The sequence below is a fragment of the Engystomops pustulosus genome, chromosome 10 (assembly GCF_040894005.1).
Source record: "Engystomops pustulosus chromosome 10, aEngPut4.maternal, whole genome shotgun sequence".
In the NCBI taxonomy this organism is placed as follows: Eukaryota; Metazoa; Chordata; class Amphibia; order Anura; family Leptodactylidae; genus Engystomops; species Engystomops pustulosus.
Window position 1 is genome coordinate 78,639,238 of NC_092420.1, and position 18,975 is coordinate 78,658,212.

The 18,975-nt window shown below is 43.2% G+C and overlaps 1 protein-coding gene across 4 annotated transcripts in view; it reads right to left on the reverse strand.

Moving 5' to 3' along the window:
• Positions 1-254: 254 nt before the first annotated feature.
• Positions 255-18,975, reverse strand: part of PAPPA2 (pappalysin 2) — a 188,895-nt gene continuing 170,174 nt past the window's right edge. For all 4 annotated transcript variants that reach the window (XM_072126779.1, XM_072126781.1, XM_072126778.1 and 1 more), the window contains exons 19-23: positions 12,296-12,428; positions 11,533-11,642; positions 10,349-10,420; positions 2,782-2,880; positions 255-870 (exon numbers count right to left, since the gene is read on the reverse strand). In XM_072126779.1, the coding sequence (XP_071982880.1) occupies positions 724-870; positions 2,782-2,880; positions 10,349-10,420; positions 11,533-11,642; positions 12,296-12,428 (561 nt within the window). In that variant the 3' untranslated portion in view covers positions 255-723. The remainder of the gene's footprint in view (positions 871-2,781; positions 2,881-10,348; positions 10,421-11,532; positions 11,643-12,295; positions 12,429-18,975) is intronic.

Consider the following 18,975-nt stretch of genomic DNA (forward strand, 5'->3'; position numbering starts at 1 on the left):
TAAGATGTCTTTTTATTAATTTCTCCTGCAAGAGCTGGATGCATTTTTGAAGGATGTTATATTCACAAGAATATTATATTATCTAAATAACTTCTTAGCCAAATTCAATCAAACGCAAGGATGGGCACACCTACAGATGGATTGGTTGTTGTATAGAATCACGGAACTCTTGGTTCATATGTCAACACATACAAGGGTCAGATAATAATGAGGAATTCATTTCCAAGAAACATCAGAAATATGTTAATACCCCTCTATTTATTCATATATTATCATCTTATAAAATATCTTGGACTGCAGAGATAATGAGGATTGCTAATCCAATACAAATCCAATATACACAACATACGGTGGCCATGCAAATGATCGGACAAAACACGGAGACGGGTACGGTATGATATCTGCCTTGGATTACTACGTCTTAGTCTATACTGGATGGGCAGATGATGGAATGAATAAAAGTGCTCTGGAATATCAGTCTACATTTGGTAAATAACAGTTGGAGGTAAGGATTACATAAAGTTTCTGTGCGTATGTCTCAACCGTGATGCGAAAAAACACACGTTTGACAGTTCTGTTAACACTTCCATATTCTCCCTGGGTCATCTGGATTCATGATCTTCTTGGAAAGTTTCAGCAGCGAAGACTCCCAGTGTTGATAGGAATCATTGATGAAGATGACAAATCTGATGACCATGAGATTCTTCTTTTCGTAGAGGTCTATCAAGTTGGTGGCAAATGCATTATTTCCCCAACTTCCGGTGGAGGGAGTCCAGGCCATGTAGATCTTTGAGATCTGTTCTCCTCAGCTTCTGGGTCACGACATGTACACTCGTCCTTCTCACATTCCCCAAAAGTAATAACTTGACCCTGCATCATGAAACAGAAGGAGGATAGGTTGGCAGAGGTCTATAAACAATGTGGTAAAAGTATAATTTAAAAACTTGATTCTTGTTTTTATAGCAGCTGATATCTATGGGGTACAAAGAGCTGGAGGTATGCCAAAAATGTAACCAGAAGGGGTTATCCATGTAGAGCATCCCACTTCACCATGGCCACTGTTCCCTCTAACATGTTTGGTAGAGAAGCTCAGGTAAGGATGAGTAGGATTCTAGTAATAGCCCACTCCTTAATCACTAAAGCACATCATGGAGAAAACTGTGCAGCTTTACAGATGCACAATCCTCTCTATCTCCTATTTGCTGTTATCTTTATGAGTAGTGCAAGAAGGAAATAGGATGCTGATCAGAGCTTAGTTTTCTGTTCAGGTTGGACCTGGATGATGCAGGGTCCTAGAAATCTGAGTAACTAGTGGATTTGATGTTTGAATGATCACAGCCTTCCACTACTTTTTGGTAGTTTATACCACGGTGATCATAAATCACCAGAGATCACTACATTAACATTTTTTGTGCCCCACATCTCAAATCATTCTGTAATAATATTCTCCTTTGCCCTAGACCACCTGGTATATTTATCATCACTCATCACTGTCCTAGAGCACCAGTGTGAGGAAAATTTAAATGCACCATTCTGTTCTGGATGCTGTGTTATACTATTAACCCCTTTTTCTGCCCTAGACAATCAGAGATACATATATAAAGCCCATTCACTGACCTGGATCACCAGAGATGCACACACCAACCAATTATGTTCCTGATGTTATAATATTAGCCCCTTTACTGCCCTAGACTATCAGAAGTACAGAAACAAACCCCATTCCCTGAGCCGGACCACCAGGGATGCAAACAATATCCCATTGTGTTCTGGATGCTGTGTTAGTCTAGGGCAGTAAAGGGGCTAATAGTATAACATAGCATCCAGAACACAATGGGGGTCATTTACTAAGGCCCCGATTCGCGTTTTCCCGAGGTGTTACCCGAATATTTCCGATTTGCGCCGATTTTCCCTGAATTGCCCCGGGATTTTGCCGCACGCGATCGGATTTTGCCGCATCGGCGCTAGCATGCATGCGACGGAAATCGGGGGGCGTGGCCGAACGAAAACCCGACGGATTCGGAAAAACCTCCGCATTTAAAACAAAAAATGTGTTGCGAAAATTACACTTACTTTCACCAGGTATAGGCCGGTGAATTTCAGGGCACCTGGTGGACGGCGGAGGAACTACCTTAGTGAATCCCGTCCGGACCCGAATCCACCGCAGAGAATGCGCCGCTGGATCGCGAATGGACCGGGTAAGTAAATCTGCCCCAATGGGATATTGTTTGCATCCCTGGTGGTCCGGGTCAGTGAATGGAGTTTATATCTGTACCTCTGATAGTTTAGGGCAGTAAAGGGGCTAATAGTATATCAGAGGTACAGATATAAACTCCATTCACTGACCCGGACCACCAGGGATGCACACAATAACCCATTCTGTTCTGGATGCTATGTAATACTATTAGCACTTTTGGATCAGTTGCTGGTATATTATAAAAACAGCTACACTCAGAATTCCCTTTTGGCTGCTGAGATTCTTGTATTATACTGTGAAAACTCATTTAGCTGTAAAAAAAAATGTGCGCAGATAACTCACTCATTCCCTCTTTAACAAAATAATGGCCCAACCTAAAACTTGTTGACTTCCCTCTATACAAGTGTTTCTACATAATCAGGAAAGCAAAATGCAGCAACCCGAATTCTAACTAGGTCTAACAAGAGACGCCGATTTCCATCTTCTACCTGCTGAATGCCGACTGCGGCACAATGATGCGACTGTGTGCGTCCAGAAAGGCGACATTGTGGAATGTATATGAGCCGCCAGCCGAATTGTTTCCTTACCTTGTGCGAGGACAAAGTAGAGACGCAGCAGTCCCCTCCGTCATACTGACAATACGCTCGGTTATTAATTGTGTCACACCAGCCATCTGCCTGAAAAGGCTACACAGGAACACAGAGTCAGTCACCACAATACACCAAGGAAATCAATAGAAAGTACGTAACCTTTACAGCTCTGACTCGAAGGGTAACACAGAACAATATTTTTTTTTTCCCATTGCTGGCGGGAAAATTGTTGAGATGAAATGCTTTGTCTGCCGGATACATTCTTGATGTGTGGGTGGGTAATGGAGAAACGGTGTTAGCGGACTAGGAGCATCGGCATCTGTTATGTCGCCTTCCATACGAGAGCTTAGGATGGCCATTTACATAGCGTCCACACAATAGGCAAATCCAAATTGCTTGTCAAAGGGAAGGTAACATTGTGGATGTGGAGGGACCCAATGCTCTGCGCGCCGCAATCTGTTTTTATAGAGATAACGGGAGACTTTGCAGCGGAAAACATCGGTCTAAGCAACAAGTAGAATATATATTGTATTCCAGAGACGGAACCATGGTCTTTTGTTCCAAAATGAGACAGTACTTCACCAGAGAAACCTCAACTTGTACTGACTTTTTTAATCGCCAACTACCGGGATCAGAAGTTTTTTTTATTAACCCAAGGTGGTACAAAGATAATTACCATACACTCACCGGCCACTTTATTACTATTATGTTATCACCTGTCCAACTGCTCGTTAACACTTAATTTCTAATCAGCCAATCACATGGCGGCAACTCAGTGCATTTAGGCATGTAGACATGGTCAAGACAATCTCCTGCAGTTCAAACAGAGCATCAGTATGGGGAAGAAAGGTGATTTGAGTGCCTTTGAACGTGGCATGGTTGTTGGTGCCAGAAGGGCTGGTCTGAGTATTTCAGAAACTGCTGATCTACTTGGATTTTCACGCACAACCATCTCTAGGGTTTACAGAGAATGGTCCGAAAAAGAAAAAACATCCAGTGAGCGGCAGTTCTGTGGGAGGAAATGCCTTGTTGATGCCAGAGGTCAGAGGAGAATGGGCAGACTGGTTCGAGCTGATAGAAAGGCAACAGTGACTCAAATCGCCACCCGTTACAACCAAGGTAGGCAGAAGAGCATCTCTGAATGCACAGTACGTCGAACTTTGAGGCAGATGGTCTACAGCAGCAGAAGACCACACCGGGTGCCACTCCTTTCAGCTAAGAACAGGAAACTGAGGCTACAATTTGCACAAGCTCATCGAAATTGGACAGTAGAAGATTGGAAAAACGTTGCCTGGTCTGATGAGTCTCGATTTCTGCTGGGACATTCGGATGGTAGGGTCAGAATTTGGCGTCAACAACATGAAAGCATGGATCCATCCTGCCTTGTATCAACGGTTCAGGCTGGTGGTGGTGGTGTCATGGTGTGGGGAATATTTTCTTGGCACTCTTTGGGCCCCTTGGTACCAATTGAGCATCGTTGCAACGCCACAGCCTACCTGAGTATTGTTGCTGACCATGTCCATCCCTTTATGACCACAATGTACCCAACATCTGATGGCTACTTTCAGCAGGATAATGCGCCATGTCATAAAGCTGGAATCATCTCAGACTGGTTTCTTGAACATGACAATGAGGTCACTGGACTCAAATGGCCTCCACAGTCACCAGATCTCAATCCAATAGAGCATCTTTGGGATGTGGTGGAACGGGAGATTCGCATCATGGATGTGCAGCCGACAAATCTGCGGCAACTGTGTGATGCCATCATGTCAATATGGACCAAAATCTCTGAGGAGCTTCCAGCACCTTGTTGAATCTATGCCACGAAGAATTGAGGCAGTTCTGAAGGCAAAAGGGGGTCCAATCCTTTACTAGCATGGTGTACCTAATAAAGTGGCCGGTGAGTGTATATACTCAAGTATAAGCCTAGTATTTCAGCACAAAAAATGTGCTGAAACCCCAAACTTGGCTTATACTCAAGTAAAAAATATATAGGTTTTACCAGGTTTTGTGGTAAAATTAGGGGCCTCGGCTTATACTTTTTATACATTTGTGCTCAGGTACAGCTGGTGTCAACTCACCAGGCTGTGAGCTCTGTGAAGGAGCAGGAGGGAGAAGCTGTACAGGGACACAAAGGTGGGGGCTGAGAGCTGTGGAGTGAGTAGCGCAGACAAGTCACATGTTGTATTTTGAAATGCATCTAAAGCAGGGGTCCCAAAACTACGACCCACATGTGGCCCGTGGACCGTTTCTATCCATCGAGCGCCAGCACCGAGCCCCGGGATAGGGATTTATTGTTTGGGCCCCCGGGCTGGCGCTCTAATACCGTCAATGATTAGGCCGTGGCCTTCGGCAGTTGGGCAGGGGCTTCTGTCCATCCAGACAGGAAGCTCCTGCCCATCACTGTATAGTGCTCGATACGGTCAGAAACGGGAGCTCGAGCACTATTATTGCAGGTGGAGCGATGTGGTTGGAAGACAACCCCGGCGCACATCGCTCTTTGAACCCTTCCTGTCCGGCAGTAGCCAGAAGAAAGAAGACGCGAGAGCCAGAGGTGAGTAGAGGGTTTTTTAAAAAATTTTTAAAACAGCAGTAAAAAGATTGTGGTGGCCGGGGGCCCAATATATGAAATAATTATGGGGCCATTATAGAAAATAATTAATGGTGGGGGGCAGTATAGGGAATAATTAATTATGAGGGGCAGCATATGAAATAATTAGTTATGAGGGGCAGCATAGGAAATAATTATGTCATTAAGCAGCTAAAGGGACTCTAATGGAGATAAAATCTGATGATAAACTACTAGCATTCACAGCTAGAGAATGAAATGTCCTTTCTAGAATTCCCTCTTGTATGTGAATTCTCAGCTATTTACCTGTAAAAACATAGCTGAAAATGTGAGCTGTAGATAAAGAACTACCTGTATCTATGGTTCTGTAGATCACACAATCACAAGTCTGATGCAATCTGAAATATGAGATTCTTATCTTTGATATAACACCAGAAGATTATAGGTTTTACAGAACCAAAGATGAGGGGGATAAGATAGCTGAACCCGGACCCTAACTTCTGATTAAAGTTCAGGTAGGGGGATCCAAACCCATGCAGTTCGACATGAATTTGAACTTTGAAGTCGGGTCCGCTCAACACTAGTCTTGGGCTACATTGCAGCATAGCCTATGGAAAGTAAACGGACAGCATTGAAACTCTTAGACTTCAATTCAGCAAATTATAATATATTTGAGAACCTCACTCGTCTAATTTCCCGATATTTCAGCCAAAATGCTTGAAAACTCTACGTATACCGTCATAAAATAATAAAACCAATAAAAACCTCATAAACTATTAACACGGCCGTGCAATCCGGTTGTTTATTGAACAGCCAATACAGTAAATATCTATAAGCGTAAACATTCGGAAAAATAGCGCTCAACCCACAAAAGACTCCGGTATTAAAGATTTTAAAGTAGTAGCGACTGCTCTGAATAAAAAAATACATTAATGAAGGAAATATCTCACATTGGTATGCAGCGCGCACAAGATCATTTGCGATGGAACAAGTCGATTCCGCTTCGGGCTACAGATGTAGAAAAATATGGTTGTACCAGTGAGAACACTAGTGGTTTCCAAACAAAAATACTTTTATCACCACTTCCACAATTAAACTTGTTTACTGAGATTAGTGGGGTAATAAATGGAAAATTACAGCTGGCGCCGCACTGGCACATACATTAATATTCCAAATCAACATCTAAAAGTTTAAGTAGTTTGGAAAAAGTTTAGATCTACATGTTGTGTGAATACAACTATACTGGGAATGAGGGTTTCTTACTATAATAATAATTCCTTTATTTATATAGCGCACACAGATTACACAGCGCTGTACAGAATGTGCCAAATCAGTCCCTGTCCCCAATGGGGCTCACAATCTAATCAACCGACCAGTATGTTTTTGGAGTGTGGGAGGAAACCAGAGGACCTGGAGGAAACCCATGCAAACACAGAAAGAAGATACAAACTCTTTGCAGATGTTGACCTGGATGGGACTTGAACCCAGGACCCCAGCACGGCAAGGCTGTAGTGCTAACCACTGAGCCACCTTGCTGCCTAATACTAAACATAAGATGCATTATAAGGAGAGATCCTAGTGTATGTGGAAGTAATGTGTTTATGTATGTGTTTTATGAGCAAAAGCAATCGCTTCAGGGATATGTGTCTGCAGGATATGTTTCTGCATCAGTGTAGCTCCAGCAAGGTATGTTTGGTTCATAATGCATAAAACCAAATGGTAGGTTTCCTTTAACACGGTAAGTAAAAGAACCTAAAGGGTCATCAATATTATACTTACCCTTAAAAAGTTTTATGTCCGTCACTAGACGCTGCAGGTCACGTGACCCTAGGGCAGCAGGACTCGGGACTTCCTGCGATTGCATGGCTCCCTCTATCTGCCAGAAGTCAGTGGGACGTCATAGGAAGTCCTGAATCCGGTTTCCTAGAGGTCTCGTGATCCACAGCCCCTGGTGGCGACAGGAAACTTTACCAAAGTAAGTATATTATGGGTGACCCTCTTAGTGTCTTAATAAGTGACCAATCACTTTATGGTTTGTGTTGTAGATCCTACCAGCTACTCGCTGACCATCTCCTGTCCTGTATGTGCTTCATGTAAATGACTTTGCCATCCGTGGCTGATCCGTCCCCATTAATAACAATACGACCTAGATTGGTGTCTGCAACTTACGTCCCACATGACAACCCCGGCCGGACATGATGACTGCCTGACATTTAAAGGGAAGCTAAGTTACAGATGAACCAGACATAAAATTCCATAATTATGATTTGGGGTATTTTAATACGTCCCTTACTCTTGCCTAAAATTCAATATAAAAACATTATATATGGCCCAAGTCAAAATCAAAATGATCCCCCCAATCAAAATCTCACCTAATGTTCTCTATCGGCCAGGAATTTATTATTCTCCGAAAATGTTGCGAGATTTTTTTTTACTTAAAAGAGATGGTCGTGTTTAATTTCCTTTTCAAAGATCATTCGATCTCTTTGCAGGAGTAAATCACTCTCGGCGGAGCAGATTCGCCCGGCACTAATGAGAGATATCACACCCTGATTTGGAAATAAATTGCCACTGAAGTCATTGACACTTAGTAAATCCCAGAACATGTGCTTATAAACCCGTCACTTGGGCTGACATATGGCTCCGCACTTTCCGAGCTGTATTATTGCCAGAAAGTCTCATCTCCGTCAGCACAGAGGATTTTTGGAGTTCAGCAGCTTCAAGAGCACAAAAATAAAAGACTTTCTGGTGGAGCTCATGTCCTGCCCCCCCCCCCCCCCCCGAATTAACTAAACATAAATCCTACAAGAAAATATTAAAAATAAATTTTAATTTAAATGAAGCTCAAGGGGCGCGCGTGTCGGCTTAGAGGGGATTGTTCAAGAGAAAAGCGCAGAAGTTTAGGGAAAAGGAACAGTAAACAGCCTGTGGTGCAGAGGATTGTTGTTGGATCAGAGGCAGGTGATTCCATTGGATTTTTTTGTGGACGTGTCTCGCAAGGGAAGACATTTTCTTGTAGGCCTTGAAATGAGAATTGAGATTTTTTAAAGTGCCGTCTCCTCCTCTTATTTAGTTAAAGAGGTCATCCATTTTCGGCAAATAACTTATATTGTTTGTGACATTAAAACGTTATAAAAGCAATTTTCATCTCAATTCCTTGCTGCTTTCTAGAACTCTGCTTATTCAACAGGAAGTTTCATTGTTTACTTCCTGTGTATGAACACCGGTCCCTGGTCATGTGATGTCATACAACTGCATGGCCCCGTTATTTGCCTGGTAATTTGAGGTCACACAGATGCACAAATCGTTATATGCCTGGTCATGTGATGTCACACAGGTGCACAGCTTGTTGTATCCCTGGTCATGTGATGTCACACAAGTGCACAGCTTGTTATATGCTTGGTCGGGTGATGTCACACATGTGCACGACTCGTTATATGCCTGGTCATGTGATATCACACAGGTGCAAGACTCGTTATATGCCTGGTCATGTTATGTCACACAGGTGCAAGACCTGTTATATGCCTGCCTTTAAAACATTTCCCTTTTGTGTTTCATATTTTGAAATTCATTAGTTTTAGGAGCTAGATAAGGTAGACCGGTAGACACATTCAGGTTCAAGTTTGCTTTTGGGTACCTGAAGGCTCAAACCCACCGTTAACAACTTCAAACATTGCTGGTACCAATAGCAGGTTTTACCCTTTAAATGCCGCTGCGACATCATAAGGGAGTGATGATCCATGGGAAAAGGCTTTGCTATTGGTATTTGAAGGGCTAAACCCACATGCGGTGCCAGCAGCGATCGTGGATGTTATCAGCGGGGTTGGGCTCAAACGCTGAACCCAAACTTCTGGCTGTTGAACATGGATTTGTGCATTCTATTGTTGGTTCTATTGTGGGTTTGGGTCCACTCATCCGTAATCATGGATGCTCAAAATTCCGAAAAATGCCCCATTTTGTTGCCGTTTTGCCCCCAGTAATTTTAGCCTGTTTTATTTCTTTAATTTTCTAATCATTTTAAAAAAATTTTAAAAATATGGCCTCTGTAAGTTATGTGTGTACAAGCCTATGCAAGCCAAGGGGGCAGTAACTTTTACTTCTCTCTAGTAGGGTGTCTCTGTACTGTATAAATACAAAAGGTTAGCATCCCCTTATCTAGTATCAGCCCATCCACATATATACTTCCGGATGCCCTACCTTCTGATCACTGCACCCCAATTTGATCGGGGGTGTAGTAACAATGAAATGTGTTTCATTTAGCATTTTTGCCTCTTAAACACTCATGGTCGTCCAGAAACATGGAACAGTCAGCAAAGGAGAACCGTCTCACCTGGATAAGATCGGAGAATAGTACCCCAGGTATAGGCAAATAACAGTACTACTGAGAACACTGCTTTAAGGAAAGTGTCAGCAGGGGGGGTCAGTGTGTCCACAGGGGGGGTCAGTGTGTCCGCAGGGGGTTGGTGGGGGTCAGTGTGCCCACAGGGGGATGGGGGGGTTCAGTGTGTCCGCAGGGGGAGGGGGAAGGGGGGTTAGTGTGTACACAGGGGGAGGGGGAAGGGGGTCAGCAGGGGGGGTCAATGTGTCAGCAGTGAGGGGTCAGTGTCTCCTCAACAGGGGGCTCAGTGTGTCAGCAGGGGGGTCAGTGTGTCCACAGGGGGAGGGGGGGTCTGTTTGCCCACAGGGGTATAGGGGGGGGGGTTGAGTGTGTCCGCAGGGGGAGGGGGAGATGAAGGGGTCAGTGTGTCCGCAGGGGGGGGTTGGGGGGGTCAGTGTACCCGCAGGGGGAGATGGGGAGGTCAGTGTGTGCGCAGGGGGAGGGGGCAGTGTGGCCACTGGAGGGCGGCCCACGAAGGGGACCACTAAGTATCTGTCACCTAGGGGCCCATTAAAGCTGGAGCCGGCCCTGTATAAACGTCAATATAAATTTGAAAATATAGCTTTAAAAATGTAACAATTCATCAGTTAAGCGTGACCTACAAACACCAGACTCACCTCACAGGAGGGGATGCAGTGCAAAGTAGAAGGGTCTGGATACCAGTGAAGAGTTCCTGTGCACATAATATCCTATTGGAAATAACAAATAATTAAAGGAAGTCTTGTCATTGGGAGGTTTTGGAAGCCACAGTTTGGAAGCCACTCTTCCAGGCGAACATGCAATAGAGGACCGAGTTTGATAAGGACTGCCCTATAGAGGGTGATATTTAATCAATGATTTCAAAGGATCTCCCACACTTTAGAGGGTTATTTAGTAGCTGTAGTATCCCTGATCGCTTTTGCGTCACATAGAAGTTTTGGGGTGGGGGGTGACAGCCAATGGGTGGCCTCCTCGGACCATAAAACATCACTTGTGATATAGGAAGTGGTAGTCCTAGATGGCCACTATTTGGTTGGAGCAGGTCCTGTGATTCTGAAGGCCAGAAGTACTGGATCTACCCAGGAAAAAGGAGCCACAGTAGTGTAAGTATACCTTTTTTTTCTCTTCCCTCAGGGTTTTACAGAATTTAAATTTTAATACTAGTCTTTAAAGAGGTTTTCCCATGAAGACAAAATTCTTAAATATACTCAGGATAACAAAATATCACATTCTCTAATTCAATGTTATTAACAAAAATACAGCATTTCACAGATATAATTGCAACTTGTCTATCAGTCCTGTGGTTTACATTTTGGTTGTCCTTGGATATGACCATAAACTGCTGACTATGGTCAGGCAAATTCCTCTGGCATGAACAGTTTCTCTTATATGTCAGGAGGAGGGGCCTGTTCAGCAGCAGCTCTACAGACAAGATAACCTCTGGATCTGAGCCAAGGGGGACATAGGAGTGAGGTAGGTGAAGTAGAAGAGCTGGGTGTGTCATTGTGTGTTACATCCTCATGACTCTGATCTGTCTCATCTCTCTTTTTATAGATGTCAGATACTAGTAAAATGTTCAAAAGCTAAATAAAAGTGTAGCTAAACCCTGTACCCTGATAATCTAAGCACATTGTCAGTGACAGCACCTCATAGCACAGAGGAATCATTAAGTGTCTGCTCAGCTAGTGCCCATTCACACTGTTTAATCTTACACTGACAATCACTGAGTGATAGGACCAAAAACAGAATTAAAGTAAAGTAAGGGGTTAAAAACATCACAGCTTTTTGTAGATGGCCATCTAACCAGGCCACCATATCATACCTGCACCTTGGTGGGATTCATCCAGTGCTCTACCAAATCTGCCGTCATGTTCTTGGGTAGAATTACCGGGTCATTGGGTGGAGAGTTACAATAGGCCGTACAGTTAGCCCCTGCAAGAGAATGATTACCAAAAAAACATCACCATCTAAATCACAAATTCATCTTCACGGTAATGTTGCCACTATTTTTTTAAATTATTAAAAAAAAACTTTAAATTTAAATTTTAAATTTACTGGAGTCAACTGAATTAGTTTCAGTAAAATGTTCAGAAGCTAAATGAAAATGTAGCTAAACCCTGTATCATGATAATCTAAGCACATTGTCAGTGACAGCATCTCATAGCACAGAGGAATCATGAAGTGTCTGCTCAGCTAGTGCCCGTTCACACTGTTTAATCTTACGCTGACCATCACTGAGTGATAGGACCAAAATCAGAATTGTAAAGTAAGGGGTTAAAAAGTATCTTTATAATATTTTTTCAAATATTTTATTCAAATATAATTGAAAAATCAAACTGATAATAAAAAGGACAAAGAAGAAGCAAACAGTGATTCATGTTTGCAAAGGCGTGTTATTCTTTGATTTAGGCTCTGGCAGCAGAAGCCCCTCTGACGCACATGTACCATGTTACAAGTAAGATGTAAGAGCGTGATATTAAACATGAGTCAGCTTTTTAAAAATAATATTTGAACACAAGCCTTGTTATGATGAGCTGTGAACCCCCCCCCCCCTCTTGTGAAAGGACCTCGAACCATCTCCTTACCGATTGCATGTCCATGGTCACACATATAGTGGATACCATTAACTTCTGAAGGTGGAGGACACGTCCCTGTTAGATCTCTGCACAGGCTAAGTTTTTCAGTCCAGGTACCATCTTTGCTGCATACTGTAGACACCTACGGAATATGGAAACAGATTGAGTTTTAATTTTTTTTTCTTTCAAGAAAAATAGAATTCAAAACTACGTTTACAATGTTATAGGTTCACGGAACATCAAAAATGGTACATCTCGCACCTCGATCAGAAACCCTTACATGACAGGGTTAAAGAGAAATTTCACAACCTTAACCAACACAATCTCTTTGCATCGATAAATAGACCTAACTACAGTGATTCCATCACAACTGGTTTTGGATCCAATGGGGCAGATTTACTTACCCAATCCTGTCGCGATTCCAGATGCACGTTCTCCGACGAGGATTCAGGGCTTGCCGGGATTCACTAAGGTCGTGCGCCTGATATCCACAAGGTGTCACTGCTGCGCCGAGGTCCGCCGGAGTTCACCATCCTCTTACTGGTGCATGTAAGTGCATGTGAAGCGTCACTTTTTTTAGCGCTATTTTTCCGAATCTGTCGGGTTTTCCGACAAGCACGACCCCCGTTTTTCGTCACATGCAAACCGGTGCCGATGCGACACAATCCGATTGCGTGAACCAAAAACCAGGGGCAATTCAGCACAAAACGGTAAAATTTGGAAAACCCAGCGGAAAAACGCGATTCAGACCCTTAGTAAATGTGCCCCATTATGCGATAGGTTACCAATATGGTAATAAGCTAACTTGCTGTCAAGTTGATATTCCTGGGCTACAGCAGACAGCCTGGGATGATGAGGTAGGTAAGAGAAAAAAAACCTTAAATGGTTTGCTTTGGTTCCTCTCATGCACCTCATTAGCTGGTTGTAAAGCTGTCCAAGGGACTGGATTTCTCTGCCAGTGATTTTGGTAACTTATGCAGGCTTGTTTTTACTGTCTGATCTGAATTTGAGTTGGTTTCCTGACCATCCCTTGCCTCCTCGATCGGTACCAATTTTCCCTCTGGCTTTGTCTACCCTCTCCCTTTACTTCACTATCGTTCAGTGTAGAAATCGTTGTCCAGTTAGAGACTATCACATAGGACGGTCGTCGAGTAGTTAGGAACAGCTCGGGAGGTGGAGAGTTTCTTACGTGACCTTCCGCTTTCTTTCCTCACTATGTACGAGGTTCTGTACTGATCTGCTATCTGTCCTTTGGCTCATACCTCAACATTATTCAGTGTACAAAATGTCACCCATTTAGGGGAAATCTTCCAGGGTGTTCATAAAGTAAGCAGCTGGGGAGGTGGGGAGTTAGTACTTGTCAGGTCACTTAAAAATATGATAATTTGCTAAGATGCTGGGAACCAAGAAATAACGTAAGACCTATAAATAAATGTTCAGATACAATGATGCATTTTATACTATCCATTCAATAAGTTCAATTTTTTTTTTTAATTAAATCTCAGGGAGGGACCGTTACCATTACCAAGACATATTCAAAGAAGAGTCATCCAGGATTGTCCGCATAATATTTAAAATGAAAATGCTAACAAAAAACCTAGGAGACTGAGACACAGACTGGTGCAAACACCCTCCATCTTTCCCCAGGAATCACCACACACTGCTGGCAGGTAGACAGGTAATGTGAAAGACAAATTTTGTACAGTACTGAAATGATTTAAAATGCTGATAAAGGCATTTTTAAAATCAGCACTGCATAGGCTATTGGAACCTGTCACCAGCTAAAGATGACATTCCTGGTGACAGGTTCTCTTTAAAGGAAATCTGCCATTTGTTTTAATACATTGTGAACCGCACATACCTTGAGAATGCTGTAGCTACACTGAAGCAGAAACATATCTTATTTAATCCCTGAACTAAGTGTTTTTTCTCGGAAAGACAATTCTAAAATTCAGGACCTTGGGAAAGCTGGGTGCTGCTGACTGCCGTACATAAACACATTAAACGGAACTTCCTGAACAGTCCAGATAGGGCTAATAAACCTGAGCTGGATGACTCATACACAGCAGCTGGGGGATGGTGCAGCGATTGATTACTTCTGCCTGTCAGGGACAACACAGTGATGACATATTCTCAGATTACGCTGAGCAGGACAAGGCTGGAGCAGTGCATAATTAGGGTAAGAGGAGAAGCGCCGGGCCAGCTACAGGAGCATAAGAGCCTTATTATCCTAATATCATAATTGTTTTTTCAGCTAAACCACTCAGTTCAGGGATTAAACAAGATATGTTTCTGCATCAGCATTCTCAAGGTATGTTTGGTTCAAAATGCATGAAATCAAATGGTAAATTTCCTTTAACTGGTCACAATACTCATATATCTGGGCACTGCAGCCACCATTTATGTAGAAACTCTACATATATCATTTTTTGGGAACTATATTCACTATTTTTGCTGGCAATTTATTTGTTTAACAGTACTATATCTAAGAGTATTTTTCACTCAATATTAATATTTCAAGATAAAATTAGCTAAGAAATAGCAGTAAACCACCTTGCCGCAAGGTTGTCCATTGAGTACCATGAAGCCGAAAGCCAGAATCTGCACTGTACACACATCAGTATCGTTTCATATATCTCTCCACTTCCTTTTTGTTGACAGGATGATAAAACAGCACTAAATTATCCCACAGTTCAGATATGTCAAGCCGTGGTGACACTTGAGTGCTAAAACTGTTATATTAAAATCATATCCTTTTGAACACCTCCCCCCCGCTGTTATTAAGTGGTCCATGTCAGAGCGGCGCCATCACAAGATGTGACAGTCAGACGGTGGAGAGATGCTGATCTCCGCGCCTCGCCGCGTACGCCCGTCTCCTGCTGACCTTCATCCCTCCACCAATATGTCGCCTCATATACCGCCGTTTCCTATCGATAATATGTATTTATAATTCGCATCGTAAGATTAAAACCGCCGCGACAAAGGTTTTTAATGGCTCATCGACTGAAGTGCGATCTGAAGCTATTACACTTCCTGACGCCACCTACTGCTTTCCTGTCACGAGAAGATCAGAAGCAATCTTCAGATAAATTAGCTCCCAATTAGCAGGTCGTCCTCATTTAGGAAGTGTATCATTGTTGTTCCCGACAAAATTGTACTTGAATTGGATTTTTTTTTCTTCGTCTTGAATATGAATAACTTTATTTTCATTTGTGTGCAAAAATATGGGTCTGAATCCTGCACCAGGCTATGGTAGGGGTAGAGGTAGGTTGTCTGTGGTTCCCATTAAGGAGTTGCTAATGGGAAAGGGAATTTTACTAAATTTGTCATGTCTATTGACTAAGCAGTCAAATATAACAAAGGCGTCTTTCTTAGACCCCATGCACATAACAACATGGTGGCCGATGATACAGCTCCATAATTTGGGGCCAGATCATGGCTCTCAAAGAGGTCTATGACACATTGGGGCAGATTTACTTACCCGGCCCATTCGCGATCCAGCAGCGCGTTCTCTGTGCTGGATTCGGGTCCGGCCGGGATTTATTAAGGTAGTTCCTCTGCTGCGCTGAAGAGCATCGGAACGCACTGGAATACACCGAGCCGGGCTGAGTGAAGGTAAGTGCAATTTAAACGACACATTTTTTTTTTTTTAAATGCGGCGGTTTTTCCGAAACCGTCGGGTTATCGTTCGGCCACGCCCCCCGATTTCCGTTGCGTGCATGCCGGCGCCGATGCGCCACAATCCGATCGCGTGCGCCAAAATCCCGGGGCAATTTAGGGGAAATCGGCGCAAATTGGAAATTTTTGGGTAACACGTCGGGAAAACGTGAATGGAGCCCTTAGTAAATGACCCCCATTGAGCACACATTGGGGCTCATTTACTAAGGGCCCCACGGACCGCACTTTTGTCGGACATCCCAATGATTTCCATTTTGCGCCGCTGGAACAGGGATTTAAAAGGGGTTATGGGCGCACGTGATCGGATTTTGGCGCAAACGCGGCGGCTTTCATGCTAATTGGGGGCGGGCCGTCGGATGATCTGACAGATTCGGAAAAAACGTGGGATTTCACCTAACAATTGTGTCGCAAGCCATGCACTTACACACACCTAGAAGAAGAAGGTGAACTCCGTCGGATTGGGGAAGCGACACCTGCAGGATATCGGGCGCACGATCTTCATGAATTGCGGCAGAGTTCATCGGACAGTCCGGATTGGGGATCGCGCAGGGACCGGGTAAGTAAATGTGCCCCATTGTCTCACCACACAGTGACCAAGCTGGTCAAAATTTCTAAGGAGAGGGGAGGGGTGAGAAAAACTCACCTCTCACCTCCTCTCACCTGCACCCGGCCACATGCTCTCCAGGGTTACGGCACACGTATTTGTGAAAGGGGCTTGATGCTATTTCACACTGTCTTTCTCATTTGTGATTCTGTGATTTTCATCTTACTGAACTATTTTTCTTTATGAGTGTTTTTACATTTCAGTTTTTTTTTTTCACTGGTCCCTTGTCAGAAGTACGGGAGTGATAAAGGAGCCAGATCAGGATACCTATGCTTCTTTTATTCCCATCCAGACCACTGGGGGTTATAAAATTCCTGGAACACCCTTTTAAAGGGAACCTGTCATCAGAATTTGGCCTGATAAACCACTAGCAGTATGTTGTCAAGCAGCTGAGCAGCTTCTAGATGATGTTTCTTTCATGGCCCGATGTGGTGGTATCATCCAGAAAATCAACGTTGAAGTGAGATGTAAATCTGTTTTATGAAGTCAAGGAAGCGGAAAGTTTAACAATGAAGTCAAGCTCTCCATGCCTAAGAACGCCCCCTAAGCTGTAATTGATGATCCTGCATCAAGTGACATCACTGATGAGACCTCCTGAAGTCCAGTGCATGGTGTCAATCACATAAGAGGATGTGTTTAGAGGCATGGAGAGCTTGACTTCAGTGCTAAACTCTCCGCCTCCCTGACTTTATACATTTAACTTACATCTCACTTTAAAGTTGATTTTCTGGATGATGCCACCAGACTGGACCATGATCTGGAAGCTGTTCAACTGAATTGACAACATTCTGGGAGTAGTTTATTAGGCCAATTTCTGATGACAGGTTCCCTTTAAATGATTATGGCACCTTAAACCCCACATTATAGATGCAAAATTCCCAAAGTCAGGGGTTGCTTTGAGGGTATTAATCAGCTGTGGGTCTTACAAAAAGCAGCTGAGCAAAGCTGTTAGTGAGAGAACTAAGTCCAGCAACGGTATTTAGTATAATCCACGGCACAGCTGCCAGATATCAATCTAGCACAATGACCCATACATGGAGACAAACTCGTCCTGGCAGCCTGAAAGTTTTATTAAAAAACACTTCCACAACAGGAAGCCATTTCACTTCCTGCACATAGTGATGTGTAGAGTCCACATGACTCATCCATGATCTGTCACCCATCAATATACTATGGATTTAACTCCGAAGAGCTGGGATAATCTAATCGCTTCCCCACCTCACATTGGAGATGTAGATACATGGAATAAGAAGCTGTTTTGGTGCATCCCTGTTGGATTCCAAACACGTCTCCAGGAATCAATACTCCGCCAGAGGGAAACACGGACTGAGAGATGGAATCGGATCACTTGTGTCCTGTGTTTAATTGGGCCCATAATAATTTCTTGTATTGGCGCTGTCTGTTTGTGCGGAGACAATGATGATTTTTGTGTAGGGTTCAGTTAACATTCTGCAGATACGTTCCCTCACTGCACAGAAGAACATCTTTGCATCATAGACCTTCATTTATTTGTTAAGCCTCTATAACATTGCGCCCCAGGATGCACTGTATTTAAAATGGAAATCTATACCATATTATCAAAGCTGGAAGCCGCCTTAAAGGGGTTGTCCATTTTAAGCACATTGCAGCATATAATTGATATTGTTTGTCCAATTAAACGTTCTGAAATTTTTCCAATACAATTTCTGAATCAATTCTTCACATTTCCCAAGATCTCTGCTTGTTGTCTACAACAGGAAGCTTCATCGTTTCCTTCCTGTAGATAAAAAGGTGGCTCAGTGGTTAGCATTACAGACTTGCAGTGCTGGGGACCTGGGTTCAAGTTCCATCCAGGTCAACATCTGCAAAGAGTTTGTATGGGGTTCCTCTGGTTTCCTCCCAAACTCCAAAACATACTGGTAGGTTGATTAGCCCCATTGGGGACAGGGAGTGATTTGGCAAGCTCTGTGCAGCGCTGCGTAATCTGTGTGCGCTATATAAATAAAGGATTATTATTATTATTATTATAAACACTGATCCTTGGTCTTGTAATCAAGCTCATTATAACACGCAATGTAATCAAAGCTGTGTGATCTTAACGAGCCGTGCACCTGTGTGACATCACATGACCAGGGAACAGTTTTATAGCCACAGGAAGTAAACATAGAAGCTTCCAATAGAAAGTCAGCAAGCAGAGATCTAGAAAAATGCGAGGAACTGATACAGAAAGTAAATTGGAAAATGTAATAACTTTTCCTTACACAAACAATATTAATTTGCTGTAATGTGCTTAAAGTGGACAACCCCTTTAATGGAAATAGACAGAAGCCTTTAGAGAAGGGGATACATTTCTAATTCTCAGGGTCGACGCAGGTCACCATGTTAACACTTCCTTAAAGGGACGCTTCAGTTAGGATTGTGGTCTTTT